The sequence below is a fragment of the Perognathus longimembris genome, chromosome 3 (assembly GCF_023159225.1).
Source record: "Perognathus longimembris pacificus isolate PPM17 chromosome 3, ASM2315922v1, whole genome shotgun sequence".
NCBI lineage: Eukaryota > Metazoa > Chordata > Mammalia > Rodentia > Heteromyidae > Perognathus > Perognathus longimembris.
Genome location: NC_063163.1, coordinates 31949510 through 31963343, shown reverse-complemented (window position 1 = coordinate 31963343; position 13834 = coordinate 31949510). Strand labels below are relative to the sequence as shown.

Below are 13834 nucleotides of genomic sequence, written 5' to 3'. Positions count from 1 at the left end.
TACTTCTGGCCGTTTTCTGTATATGTGGTGCTGGGGAATCGAACCCAGGCCCTCATGTAGAGGAGGCAAGCTCTCTTGCCACTAGGCCATATCCCAAGCCCTCATTTGACTTTTTAACATACGAAAGTCCTCTATACATACTAAGATGATTTGGGCCTCCTATCTGTATTTGTGATTTTTTTTTGTTCCTTCCTCTGTTTGTAGACCAGTATAGCTACTCTTATGAAAACTTACTTTTTATTTTTGGTATCTTCTGACTGTCATACCCTACCTGGAACAGTTTAAGCAAAATTGATCACTAAACAAAGCAGGTATCAAAAGTATACTCTGAATATCTACTCAAATCTCATTGCTGATTAGTTAAAGCACCTTCATATTTGATTTATTTTGAAAATAGAATGGTGCATTACTCTTTTTTGTTGTTGTTGTTAAATTTTTATTGTCAAAGTGAGGTACAGAGAGGTTACACTTTCATACGTTAGGCATTGGATACATTTCTTGTACTGTTTGTTACCTCCTCCCTCATTCCCCCCTCCCTCCCCCTTTCCCTTTCCCCCCCCATGAGTTGTTCAGTTCATTTATACCAAACCATTCTGCAAGTATTGTGCATTACTCTTAAATAATCATCAAGTCTCCTATGTCTTAAAACTCATGTGGGTGCTATGGGTCATATGCATAAAATGTCCCTGTAGGGTACCCACAAGAAATAATCAACCTGCTCTTTTCATTCTCTAGTATGTCAGGGAAAATACTAGTTTTTAAATGAATACTTTCTGTTGGAAGCATTCGTGGTCACCAGATTGAGTATGGTCACTAGTTTTCTCACTTCTTTGAATTGCTGGACATAAGAAATTATGTCAGCACAAATAAAACTTGGCCATTTTTCTTCTCTAAGGAAAAATTTTAAATCAAGTACAGTTGTTAAAATAAGACATTTGTCTTACATTTATAAGGCATATATTCTTGTAATGTTTCTCTCTCTCTTTCTCTTTTTTTTTTTTTTGGCTAGTCCTGGGGCTTGAACTCATGGCCTGAGCACTGTCACTGGCTTCTTTTTGCTCAAGGCTAGCACTCCACCGCTTGAGTCACAATGCCACTTCTGGCTTTTTCTATATATGTGGTGCTGAGGAATCGAATCCAGGGCTTCATGTAAGCGAGGCAAGCACTCTACCACTAGGCCATATTCCCAGCCTTAATGTTTCTCTTTCATTCTCTTGCCTAGAGTTTGAATCTTCCATGTGTGAAAGTCTTTATTTCTGTCACAATTAATAGGTAGTTGGAATGTAAAATTTTCTTAGAAAATGATTTTCTAGTTTTTGAAAAGCCTAGATTGACTTTTGGCTCCCAATGTCTCTGTTGAAAACTTTGATGGTTTCTGTTTTGGTTCTTATTGGGCCATTTTGAACTGGTCTGTGAACTATTTTATCACTAAAACTTATAATTATCTCTTTTACTCCTATTTTTTTCTAAATGATTTACCTGACACTTTTCAACATTCACTGTATACTGGAAACATAGGAGTGGGCTTAAGAAGAGAGGTGAGCAAGTATATAATTTCTTAGCCATTTCTGAGTTGCAGAATATATTTCTGTTTCACTAATGTTTTGGTAATGGATTGCTAGAATTGAAAAGTAAATAGCTTTGTTGTGGGAGTACAGACATTAGATAACCAAGACATATGGCTTTAGCTTATTCACCATTTTTTCTTGCTATACATCTATAATGTTGTTAACCAGGAAAACTCTGTTAGCTAGGACAGACTAGATAGCAGAGAATTAACATAATAAGGTGGGAAGATGAGCAAGACATTAGAATAGTATTTTGATGATTTTGTATTAATAAGTTTAATCACTTTAAAATATCAGTGCAAAGTCTTTATTTTAATGTGCATGTGCTATAACTTTACTTTTCAGAACCTAAGTCACAGCTGCAACACGTTCATCAGGGACAGTACAGAATGTCAAATACTGAGCAAAATGGAGTGAAAGATAATAATCAGCCAAGACACCTTCCTCGAAATGATACCAGACAGACAAGAAATGAAAAACCTCCTCGTTTTCAAAGAGATACACAAAACTTAAAATCAGCTTTAGAAGGCAGTGGATTACCTAGAAGTAGAGGTTCTGAGAGACTGAATACTTCAACAGGAGCTGAAGTGTGGGCTGAAGAGAGAATCAAGTGTGATAGACCCTATTCTAGATATGAAAGAACTAAAGATACTTCATACCCTTCAACATCTCAGCACAGTGATGGTGCTTTTAAAAAAAGAGAGAACTCTATGCAAAGTAGACCAGGTAAAGCTCCAACATATGGAGAGGTGAAGGAAAATCCACTTCCTCAAGAATCTGTAGATTATAATAACCAAAAACGTGGCAAAAGAGAAAACTACACAGGAAACCTAGATCATTTTTATGACAGGAAGTCACGAACAATAACTAACGAGGCTTTCAGTAATGCAAAAATGGAAAAACATTTTAAAGTAAATATGAATTATCAACATCCTGTCCGAAGTAATTTCATTGGTGTTCCAAATGGAGAGACAGAAATGCCGCTGAAAGGAAGACGAGTAGGACCCATTAAGTCAGCAGGGCCTGCCACAGTTGAACCCTATGATGATCAAATATTTTACAATAGTGTGCCTAAAAGAAGGTCTGGGCCAATTAAGCCAGAAAAAGTGCTAGAGTCATCTATCCCTATGGAGTATGCAAAAATGTGGAAACCTGGAGATGAATGCTTTGCACTTTATTGGGAAGACAACAAGGTATGGATGCTGCCTGTTATGTGTTAACATTACTAAGGGAAACATTCTGGTAGTACACTTGGTAGAACACTTTCACTTTGGAACTCTGAATGTTCATCTGTGCTTGTAACTGTTTCAAGCCTTTAAGTATATTTACAGATATATAATTTATAAAAGGGATGATGAAATATTTAATATTTTTGTAGGTGCTGGGATGGAATCTTTCCCATAAGATTTGGTCATGTTAGGCTGAGTTTGAACTTACATGAGAGAAAAGTACTATTAAAAACATAGTCTGCCATTATTTCTCTTAGTGTTTGGAGCATTAGAACTGCGTGCTTTTACTTAAATGTCAGTGGTTGGAACTGTTTTTCTGGTCACTAGGCAGGCTTAGAAAGTAGATGCAGAAGTTCTTCAAGAGGTAGAAGCTCACTTTCCCAACTCAAGCCATACTATATAAACTAACGAAACACTTGAATTGGTCAGTGAGGGATTTCTTATATTTAGTTATTTCTCATTAAAAAGGCAAGAAAAAATGAAGTACTTGTAAATGATTCTTGATCAAGGTAGCATAGTTTACTTGAGAGAGAATGCCCACTGTATCACATGCTATTAAATTATGCATATATTATACATATATATTCTATTTATCTTAAATATCTATTTAGAAATCGATATACACAAACAATCCAGGGTTTTGCATTAGCTAGGAAAGTGCTTTGCTATTTATTGAGCTACATCCCAGCCCTCAAATGCTTTTGTGAAAGGCTAAAATGGAAAAAATGTTTTCTATATGGGGCAATGTATGATTGTTGATGAAAAAAGCCAAAATAAGATATTATTCTAGTTTAACTTTTGAAAGACTTGGTAAATGATTTATTTAGGTTTTCTATTAAAACACAATAAAGATTATACTCTTAAATAGTAAAGGCCAAACTATAGCAGTCAACTCTGAAACTAACGCTTAGGAACAAAGAATCTCCTTTTTATTCTTTTTGGCTGACAATACAACAAAAACAACAACAAAAAACAGAGATAGGGACTGATTAATTGAAAAAAAATGAAGCAAGAGTACTAGTTGTATTGAGATGATTGAATGAAGTAGAAAAGGTTCTTCAGTAACTACTGACTGTTGAGCAAACTAGAATTGATTGAGTATATGTGGAGGATGTATAAGATGGTTCTGGCTGTGTGCATTTTAACATTGCTTTAATTTGAACTTAACTGTAAGAATCAGTGAAGATGAAATTCTTTTGCTACCTATGTCAAGTATGCTTAAGTAATGTAAAAAATATCTGAAAAAGTACTTAACAACCAAAATGTTTCAGATTGTTAGGAGTAACTGAATGATCTCTTAAAGGCACCCCATTTAAATTGTTTTTTATGCTGTTTTGTTTTTCCTTTTTGGTCAGTCCTGGGGCTTGGTCTCAGAGCCCGAGCACTGTCCCTAGCTTATTGTTGCTCAAGGCTACCTCTTGAACCACAGTGTCACTTCTGGCCTTTTCTATTCATGGGGTACTGAGGAATCAAACTCAGGGCTTCATGCATACTAGGCAAGCACTCTACCACTAAGCTACATTCCCAACCCTGGAAACTGTTTTATAGTAAAGTTCTTTGGACTCTAAATATATTAAACTAGTATCAGATGTAAGATAAATTATATCCTTTGGAAAGGATATCATTCCTCTGAAGGCATCTACCAAAGAGTTAGCTTATGTTTTGTCAAGAATGGACAATTTTCTTACTTTTTAGCTAGAGACAAGAATAAGAATTAAAGAAAAGGAGTTGACTTGTACAATTGTCATTAAGAAAATATAACCTTAATCACATTATACATGCTGGCTTAGAGGTCATCTCCTCACAATACCTTGCCTTCTCTTTAATAATATTTCCATAAGAGCTTGGAGAATTTGGGACAGTTCTCCTTTTTCTAGTCTACCAATCTAGCTCAGCTCTTTTTCAAACTATATTATTTCAACCTCCAAGTTTTTTTGCTTGACCTAAATCTCATCCATCTTAGGTATGTGATCTGTGTTGCTAGCCCTATGATGCTAGTCTTGGACCAGTCATCATCTGACTTTTTCTTGTGGTTGAATGGTCTTCTTACAGATTGGTGCTCCACTGGAATTTATTTTTTTACATAGGCCATTAATTTTTTTCTAAAAGGTCATTTTACACAGGTCATATATGGCATGTTTTATGTAAAACAAAGTTTCTTAAAAGGGGCTTTAAAAAAGCTAACCAGTTTGTCAAAGCTATGTTTTGGAGAGTCACAAGTATAAGCCAAGTAAGTGGGATACCTTACTCCTTCAGTAATTTCAGCATTCCAAATAACAAAGACTAAATTTTTATTTTTTAAGAGTGCATCAATTTATAATTTAAACTTATAGTTTGAACATTTAATAGAACACACTAGTGTATGGTTACAAAACAAAGGAAGGAGAGGAAGACTGTATAGCAGAAAACCTTAAGATAAGGAAAATTCTAATGTGATGTCTCTAAACTTGCTTGCATTCCAGGCCTGGGTGGGAAACACTGCTTTTATTTTATAACTTTGTAATATGAGGTATTCTAGTTATTATATAAGTATATTACTAAATATACTATTCACAAATCAACTGTTGGTATTCTTGACTTACTATATTTTTAAAAAGATGTTGGAAATATAATTATTGTCAGCTATAGCCTCTCCTGATGCTGGCACACTTATTAAGTGGAGTATTGCCTTAAAGAAAACATTTAAGAAAATACTAATAGAAAATTCTCACTTACATTCCACATTGACTAAACTGTATTCTATCTGTAATTTTGGCCCCGAAAGCATTGGTATATATTGGAGAGGTACTTCAATCTGACTACTCTTAATTACCATGAAGTAAAGTTTAATATTGCAGTTTTGTAAATTAGGTCCATATGAATTTGTTACTGTATATCAGTTTTCAGAATCAAGCAATAAACTGATAAAAACTGTGTTTCAGATCTGAATAGTGCTTGCTTTTTTACCTATGTCACTTAACTGTAATGGTGAATGCCCTATCTTTGTTAGCATTGTTTGTGTCATGTGTTTCTGTTGTAAAATAATTTGTCACATATTCTCATTAGTATATAAGAATTAGCCTTTCAGTGTTCATCAAATAATACCTAAAGGTAAGCTTTCTTTAAAAAATGTTACACATTGTTAGAATTTTACATTTTGAGAATTTGTACTTCCACCAGATGACTGCCTTTAAGGACAACATTGACTGCCATATTCAAAACTTTTTTCCTCCTCAGTTTTACCGAGCAGAAGTTGAAGCCCTCCATTCTTCGGGTATGACGGCGGTTGTTAAATTTATTGATTATGGGAACTATGAAGAGGTGCTACTAAGCAATATCAAGCCTATTCAAACAGAGGCATGGGTATGTGATCCAAATTCTGTACAAAGACATAAGCTACTTTGAAGAAAATGTATAGATATAAAAGACTAGTTACAGTGATAGGAAATTTGCAAGTGGAAAAAGTTTTTGAATTTGCTGAAAACTGGCTACCCCCAAAATGATTTTAATTTGATAAGTATGCTGAACTAAAATAAAATGAATGAATTGGAAATTACTTGATTGTATAATGTGTCATTATATTATGCTTTGGGAATAAATATCTTTATTTAAATTTGTTAAAATTTTGTTATGCATAAAACAAGGTTTTATGCATAATTCCCTTTTCCCAGAATATTAGTTTAAATTTGACTAAGTTATGTCTAGCAGTTATCAATAGATACATATAAAATTAAGAAAAATATTTCAGAGTATATGAGCTCACAATGCATCACCACACATATTTATGTACATTTGTATATGTGCAGAGTAATCATAACTGTTTAATAATTATTTGAATAGTTTTATTGCCAAGTATTTGTGAAAGATGAATGATAATATAGATGATGTAATTTAAAATTTCTTGTCCTCATAAATTCTATTTTATATAGGTGTTATGTTACTTTATAGACAGGATCTCAACAGCATTTAAAAAAAGTATAATACTTATTAGAAGTTTTATTAAATTGTTTTTATTTTTCTCATTCCTTTAATTTGTGGGAAGTTGTTAGCAACAAATTTAGGTTTATAAATTCCTATTTCCCTAACATGTCAAAATCTGCCAGAAAATTATATCACTTAGCCAATAGCTTTCATCTTTGAAGTTACACCTTTTTTCCCTATAAGCTGGCTTTAGTTTTGTTTTTTTTAAACTCTCAACACTAGTCCCTGGGCATCAACTATAAATAAAGCAACAACACAAAACCTAATAACAGAAATCATCTTTAGTGCCATACATCTTTATTTTTCTGCCTTCTCATTCTGGAAAATAATCATTTTCTAAGATAATTTATTATTGTTTTACATTTTTAGTTTAATGTTATTCATGGTTCATATTCACTTAACATTTTTAAGTTCATTTAACCATATTTACTCTTGCCCTTGTGACTATTTTCTTTCTCTTTCTTCCACAAATATATTTTAATGTTATGATTGTGAAAGTGATTATGTATGGGATCTGTATTTCTAGATGTTGGGTCCCTGGATTTTTATACATTATTTTTCTCAACTGTTTTAGCCACAACAAAGAGTCAAAAGAAAAATTTTATATTGTTTTAATTTACTTCTTAGATCATTTGAGGAAAGATTAATTTCTTGTCTCCAGAAAGAAAAAAAATAGTTTTCTTCCTTCTTTTCTTCTGCTATTCTAGAGCGGCCAAAACTGAGGAGAAAATTTGTTATTCCTTGCTGTAGTGATTCTACTTAGAGGTGTATATTGCTGAGGTTTTTAACTTTCTTTTGACAGTCAGTGGCTATTCCAGTTTCCCCTTACTAGTTTTTGTTCTGTATTCTTGGTTTTAGATCTATATAAGCAATTAGGTCTATATGGGCAATCAATTTATCATGTTCTAGCCGATGATGTGATTCTTTTCTGAATCACAGTAACACTTTGTTTCATGTTCTTTCTACCTATTTGAATATTCATCTATGCTTTATTTTTCTGTTTTTTTAAGTGATTTTTTTCCTATAGTCACTTAAAACATCCTATAAGATGTTTAAAATATTTTACAGAAACAGGGTAGAATCACTAAATCTTTGGAGATGTTAGTATTTCTTTTCTCCTACTTATAATCATGCATAGATTAGTATAACTGGCATTTTTGGAAGGCAGCTATGCTCACCACTATACCACCAACGCCCTTATAACAGGCATTTTTGGATCATGTACATCATTGAAGAAAAGATCAACCATTCTTTTTCATCTTTGTGAATAATAAGAAATGTTCTCCATGAAATATAGAGACCCACCTGCTTAACATTTCTTCATCTATCTCTATTTAAAAAATACGTATGTTGCACATATATATAAAAAGCCCCTGAAGAAATACAGTCTATGTGGATGGATGTCGATACATCCAATATAGAGTTAGAGTTGAACTCTTTCAGCCTCTGAGAGAATTAGTGTTGAAGTCTATGAGCACTTTTTCTTTTTTTGTAAGTAGGGATTGTAACAAAGTTACATTAATCAAAAACTTATGAAATTATCAAAAGCAAAACATTTCACTGTACCATAAGAAGGTAACTACTTAATTAAAACATTCAAGAAAAATTAAAGGGCTGTAAAAGGTGCAGGAAAGTTGTTAGAGGTCTTATCACAATTACTCATTTACACTATGGATTGTGGAATTTTTTAACTCTTGCACTACATTAGTACTTTTTTATTGTGAAATAACATTGTATCTTTTATTTTGGTTTATGTTTGTTATTGAAAAACCTCTTCAGCTTTCCCAAGTGATGATTTAGTGAAAATTTTTAAAGTAATTTGCAAAATACTAAACAGCCTGAATATAAATTAAGTTTTCATAGGAATCAGTGGCTTGTATTGTTCATCAAAATTGTAAGGATAAATCATTAAATAAAAAGCATGAAATGTTAAGAGATTCATGATTAATAGTCTGTATGGAATACAAAAATAAAAATAAGTTCATACTTTAAAATATTAAGTGGTAATGTTTCTCATGAGATTTAGGATATGCTTGACTATTTCTGTTTGTAGACCAAATGTATATTTTTTCTCTTTTCCATCTGCATACATGCTTTTACATCCAGAATATACTCAGGGGTATTATTTTAGATGGACACAATATGTGTTCTGATTTCCTTCAAAATGATTTAAGTTTTTGGTAAGTCATCCTTGGATTTGTTATTGTTTTTAGCTAGATTTTCTTTAGCTCTTTTGGCTACAGTACCATATCCTGTTTTATTTTAAGACCTTTATTTAGGAAACTTCCAGTGGCCACATCTGATATGACACTTAAAGGTCACTCTGAGCTGAATAGATGTTCCAGTTTTTCTCATTGTCTGTAAGGAATTAGTTCTTTGAATATTGTAGGATTTTCCTTATTTTCCCAAAGTCAGTGAAACATAGAATTATAATTGGAAAAAACACCATAATATATTTCTCACCACTGTATGAGCAAACATTAGTGGCAAGAAAATTGGCTTTGTTCCCTGTAAACCTTTTTCAAATTGCTTCTGTTTAACTCTGTAACTAATAGCAGAAAACCCAAAAAGACACCACAGGAAAATTGGAAACACTGTAAAATATCTAGGCATTCCTTTATGATTGTGTGTCATTGAATTTGAATTTTCAGCCTCTCTAAATTTGGGAAGACAGTGTGTGCAGTCTTGGTTTTCTAAGAATATTCAGGATCAGGATCCGGTTGAAACTTTCATATAACAAATGTCTTAGAACATACTTTCTTTTTTAAAAGTTTACAGTCTCTGGTATAGTGCTTGCTACTGGGAAATGATCACTGTTCAGCTCTTGTTTCAGAAAGGAAGTTATAATTGTAGAGATGTGATTAGTAATAAGACCTTATCACACATGACTTTGAGCAGTAATTCTGAAGCAGTGGGGCTTATTCTTACTTTTTACATGGTCATCCTATTTGGTGTGTTTTTCTGTAGTGTTTTTTAATCCAGCAAATATTTCTTGTAAAATCTACAGGGTGCCAGGCAATATTTAGGTGAGGGGTATATTTAAATATACAAAATACAAAAACCTCTACCCTTTGCGCCTTTGATAAGAATGTTATAATTCCTACATAAAGGTTATAATTCCATTTGCACAATGGTCTTTTTGTTATTTCTTGAAACTTTAAAACAAAATCATAGTGGAGGAAATCGTTTTTATTTACTGCTTTTACTTTAAATAATATGTAAGTATTTTATTCTTAGTTTGACAATAATGTTTTTAGAAGAAAATATAACCATATATATTTTAAAAATCAGAATCTCTTTCTATTTTCCTTGAGACAGAATGCCACAGTTTCCCAGAGTAGCCTCAAACTGGGCTCAAGTGATTTCCTTCCTCAGTCTCCTGAGTTGCTGGAATTATTACAGGCACAAGGCACCGTGAGTGGCTTTATTTTCTGTTTTAAAGTTAGTCAGGCATAATGGCACACACTTAGAATCTCAGCACTCAGGAGCCTGGGATGAGAGCATGAAATCAAGACCAGCTTTGGGCTACATAGTGAACCCGGTTTACTTGAGCTACATAGTTGACTTTTATTCCAAAACAATAAAAAAAGTAAAATGTGAATTGTTTATTTTAAAAGAAGAGTTGTAGTCTATCTGATTTTCCATAGTAGTATACTTAAAAAACAGAACTATTGTTCTCTATTTCAAAATTTCAAGTCACTGCACACTTGGGTTTTATTCTTCATGTGATAGAATCCTTGAAGCATATTTAAAACTTCTTTTTAGATACAAATGACATTTTTTAAGCCATAAATTAATTTTTTCACTAACAAAATGTTATTTTAAAACAAACAGCAGCAATTAAAATAACCCCAACATATTCAATGAGAAGAGAGATGGCAGGTTCAAATATACAAGATAAGTTAAAAATTAGTGATAAAATTAGGCTATGTATAATTTATATTTGCTGTTAAAACTCATAGTAGTTAGTAAAAGTTTTATACCTATTTGTTCGTGGTCCTGAAGTTCTTTTTGTTCTTGCTCATAAATGTTTGACTGACTTAGTGCATGCAATTTATTTTACTTAAATTTTGGCACTAAAATCATGATTTGATTAAGTTCACTGACTTGTGACTCGTATAGGAGGTTGTGTGTTGTAAAAAGCACTTTCTCGAAATAGAGTGCTGCGACAGAGAGATGTACATAGGTACTTCACCTTAAAAATTATTCTTATCTAATTTCCAACTTATTCAGTTTATGACAACTAAACATAATAGAATTTTATGAAAATCTTGAGATAATTTTGATCTGGCCATATGGTTCATAGAGATTTTTTTTATTCTATCATTTAAATTAGTGGTAAGAATAATATATTATTTTGTGAACTTGGACAAATTGTTGAAATTTTTATTTTCCATATGTATTGCAATCTCTTCAGCCATTATGTAAGATCTTATTTAAATGGTTTCTTGGTAATCTGAGTTTTCTTTCATTGAGTAATGAAAGCACAGATTATATTATTGTTACTTTAGGATCCTTTTTTACCCCTGAAATTTAATAGATCCTAAAGTAAAATAACTTGGGAGGGCATTACCTAAGATACGATGGTATCTTTTTTTTTAAAGTTATTTTAGTGATATTCCTTATTTGTGTCTAATTTTGATTACAGTTTATAAAACAATTTATGCTTTGTTATTTATAACATAACCATTCAAACAATTGACAGCATTTTTTTTTTTGGTATACATGTATACTAATGGGGGGTAATGCATTCATCTCTTATTACCTGAATCTTCCCTTAGTTAATAGTGCTGGATGTATTGTTGGGTAATTAATCAGTAAGTTCCCAATGCTTTACCCTAATACTGAATACTATATAATTTGGATAGTTCCTTTAGCGTAGTGCCAATGGCACATCATGGGTAGGTTCAGAGGTGAAGAAGGTTGGAATTTGTCTAGTGCACTTTTTTTCTTTTTGGATATTTTTGTTTCCTTTCTAAGTTAAATTTTCATTTACTTACAGGGACTTTTGACACGATGTTTTCAGGCTGTACTGAATTTACCATTTCTTTGCACAAGGCTTGCTGATATACTCCTTTCCCAGGAAATAAAGGAGTGAATAAGTAAATCTGATGAATATTTTTGTTTTATTTTTAAATTCCCAAAGGTTTCTTAATTTGGACATGTGCTTCCACAGCAAAAATCAGTATGTTTAAAAAAATGTGTAGAACAATGTCTGAAGAAAATTCTTCAGATGAACAGAGTTAAAATACATCTCTCTTAATTTCTGAGCCCTTCTCCTTTGCATCTAGAACAGTGCTGAGTACTGCTGTTTACTGTATGACAGACTTTATTGGTTTTCAGCGGATGTTCCCCTAGTGAGTTCTCTCTCTTATGTCATTAATGGTAAACCTTCATAGCTAAAGTAGCTGACTTATGCTGAATACTTGGTTACATCCCGTAGTGAGTTGTCCGTTCTCCATTCTCTTTTGTTAATCTTATTCATTTGTTACTTTCTACTATGCTTTCAGTAGTTTTACTTATGTCCTCTTTTTAGTAGTCATCTCTCTATATTTTCATTCTGCTTCTGAAATAGCATAACCTTTTTTTTTAAAATACCGTGGTGAGTGTCCAGAGAGTAGTTAGTATCTTTAAATATAAATGGGCTACCCTTCCTACTAATGCTGATTTCCTGAACTTTATTGGACCTGTGCTTTTTATTCTATAGTCATGTATACTAGGTTTTATTGTCAAACTTCTAGTGGAAGAGTGGAGTTGACCTTTTCCTTGTGAGAAATACTTTGCTGTTATAAGGCCTCCAATTCCATTAATCTTGGGAAGTACTAACAAGAGTTTATACCTTGGCTTATAATAACTCTTAGTGTCTATCATTGGCTGAGAGCTCCATTCAGAAGGGAGAGGAAGTACTGCAACAGTGAGTATATTTTATTTGCTTAAAAAAAATCTCTAAGCAACTTAGAACATTGTAAGATAAGAGTAGAAAAAGCTGGGTATTTGTATGTTTCTATCATGCTTCATCCATCTATTTTTCTCAGTGTTCTGAAAACCTTCTTTATAGTTACAATAAATTTGGAAAACACTAGGTTAAACAATTAAATATACTTTTTGGTTATGTATCACTTTTTAAGGTCAAATAGTAAGTTAATAAATATTTTAAATCTCTAAGATGTGGGGATAAAAAAATAGTGCTTCACAAACTTACCTGCTCATCAAACTTTCTTCCCCCCATGTAGGATATTATAGAATCTACAGGACCTGCTTAGAAATTGTCTCAGCTGTTTTATTTTGCTTCCATTCAAATTACCCATCTATGACAACTGCCTTTTTTTGTTTTTGCTTTCTTTCTGTTTACTGGTACTAGGTTTGAACTCGAGGCCTTGCGTTCTTGCTTGCCCTTTTCATTCAAAGCTGGTGTTCTGCCACTTGAGTTACGCTTTCACTTTCAACATTTTGTTGCTTGAAGATATGACTCTCGTGGATTTTTCTGCTCCGGTTGGCTTCACACTGTAATGTGTAGATCTCAGTCTCCTGGGTAACTAGGATTATAGAAATGAGCCAACAGTGCATGGCTATGATTTATATTTAAAATATTTTAGCGCTGGGGACATGACTTAATTGAAAAGAACTTGCTTAGCAAACAGGTGCTTTACAGGGCCTTGTGTTTACACAATACTCTATATTCAAACCCCAGTACCACCATATAGATAGATAGAGAGATAGATAGAGAGCTAGGTCTACCTATATAGATAGATCTATAACTATATAGATATAGATAGATATAGATATAGGTAGATATAGATATCTATACATATATGTATGTATTTACTATTTGTATAGCATATATATTAGATTTTTCAAACCTAATATATTTAGTTTTAAATTGAAATTAATTATTCTAAAAATTTTCTTCAACATTGTAAGAGCTTGTTTGAATAAAGGGCAAAATATATTCCTGAAATTCTATGTCCTTTTTAATGTACTATTAATGATATGATTTTATTGCATAAAAATATTTTAGTTTACATGTCATTATACAGAACACACATAGTTTTTAATGTAATTGTATCTAATTCTGGA

The 13834-nt window shown here is 32.4% G+C and overlaps 1 protein-coding gene across 5 annotated transcripts in view; it reads left to right on the top strand.

The window, feature by feature from the left end:
- The window catches only part of Tdrd3 (tudor domain containing 3), a 94535-nt gene that overhangs the window by 57837 nt on the left and 22864 nt on the right, over nucleotides 1-13834 (top strand). For 2 of the 5 annotated variants that reach the window (XM_048341266.1, XM_048341269.1), the window contains exons 11-14: nucleotides 1914-2761; nucleotides 6014-6139; nucleotides 10076-10171; nucleotides 12619-13033. In XM_048341266.1, coding sequence (XP_048197223.1) covers nucleotides 1914-2761; nucleotides 6014-6139; nucleotides 10076-10171; nucleotides 12619-12675 — 1127 coding nt within the window. In that variant the 3' untranslated portion in view covers nucleotides 12676-13033. Of the gene's footprint in view, nucleotides 1-1913; nucleotides 2762-6013; nucleotides 6140-10075; nucleotides 10172-12618; nucleotides 13035-13834 lie in introns of those variants that run through there. The other 3 variants (XM_048341267.1, XR_007210328.1, XM_048341268.1) reach the window with 3 other exon arrangements.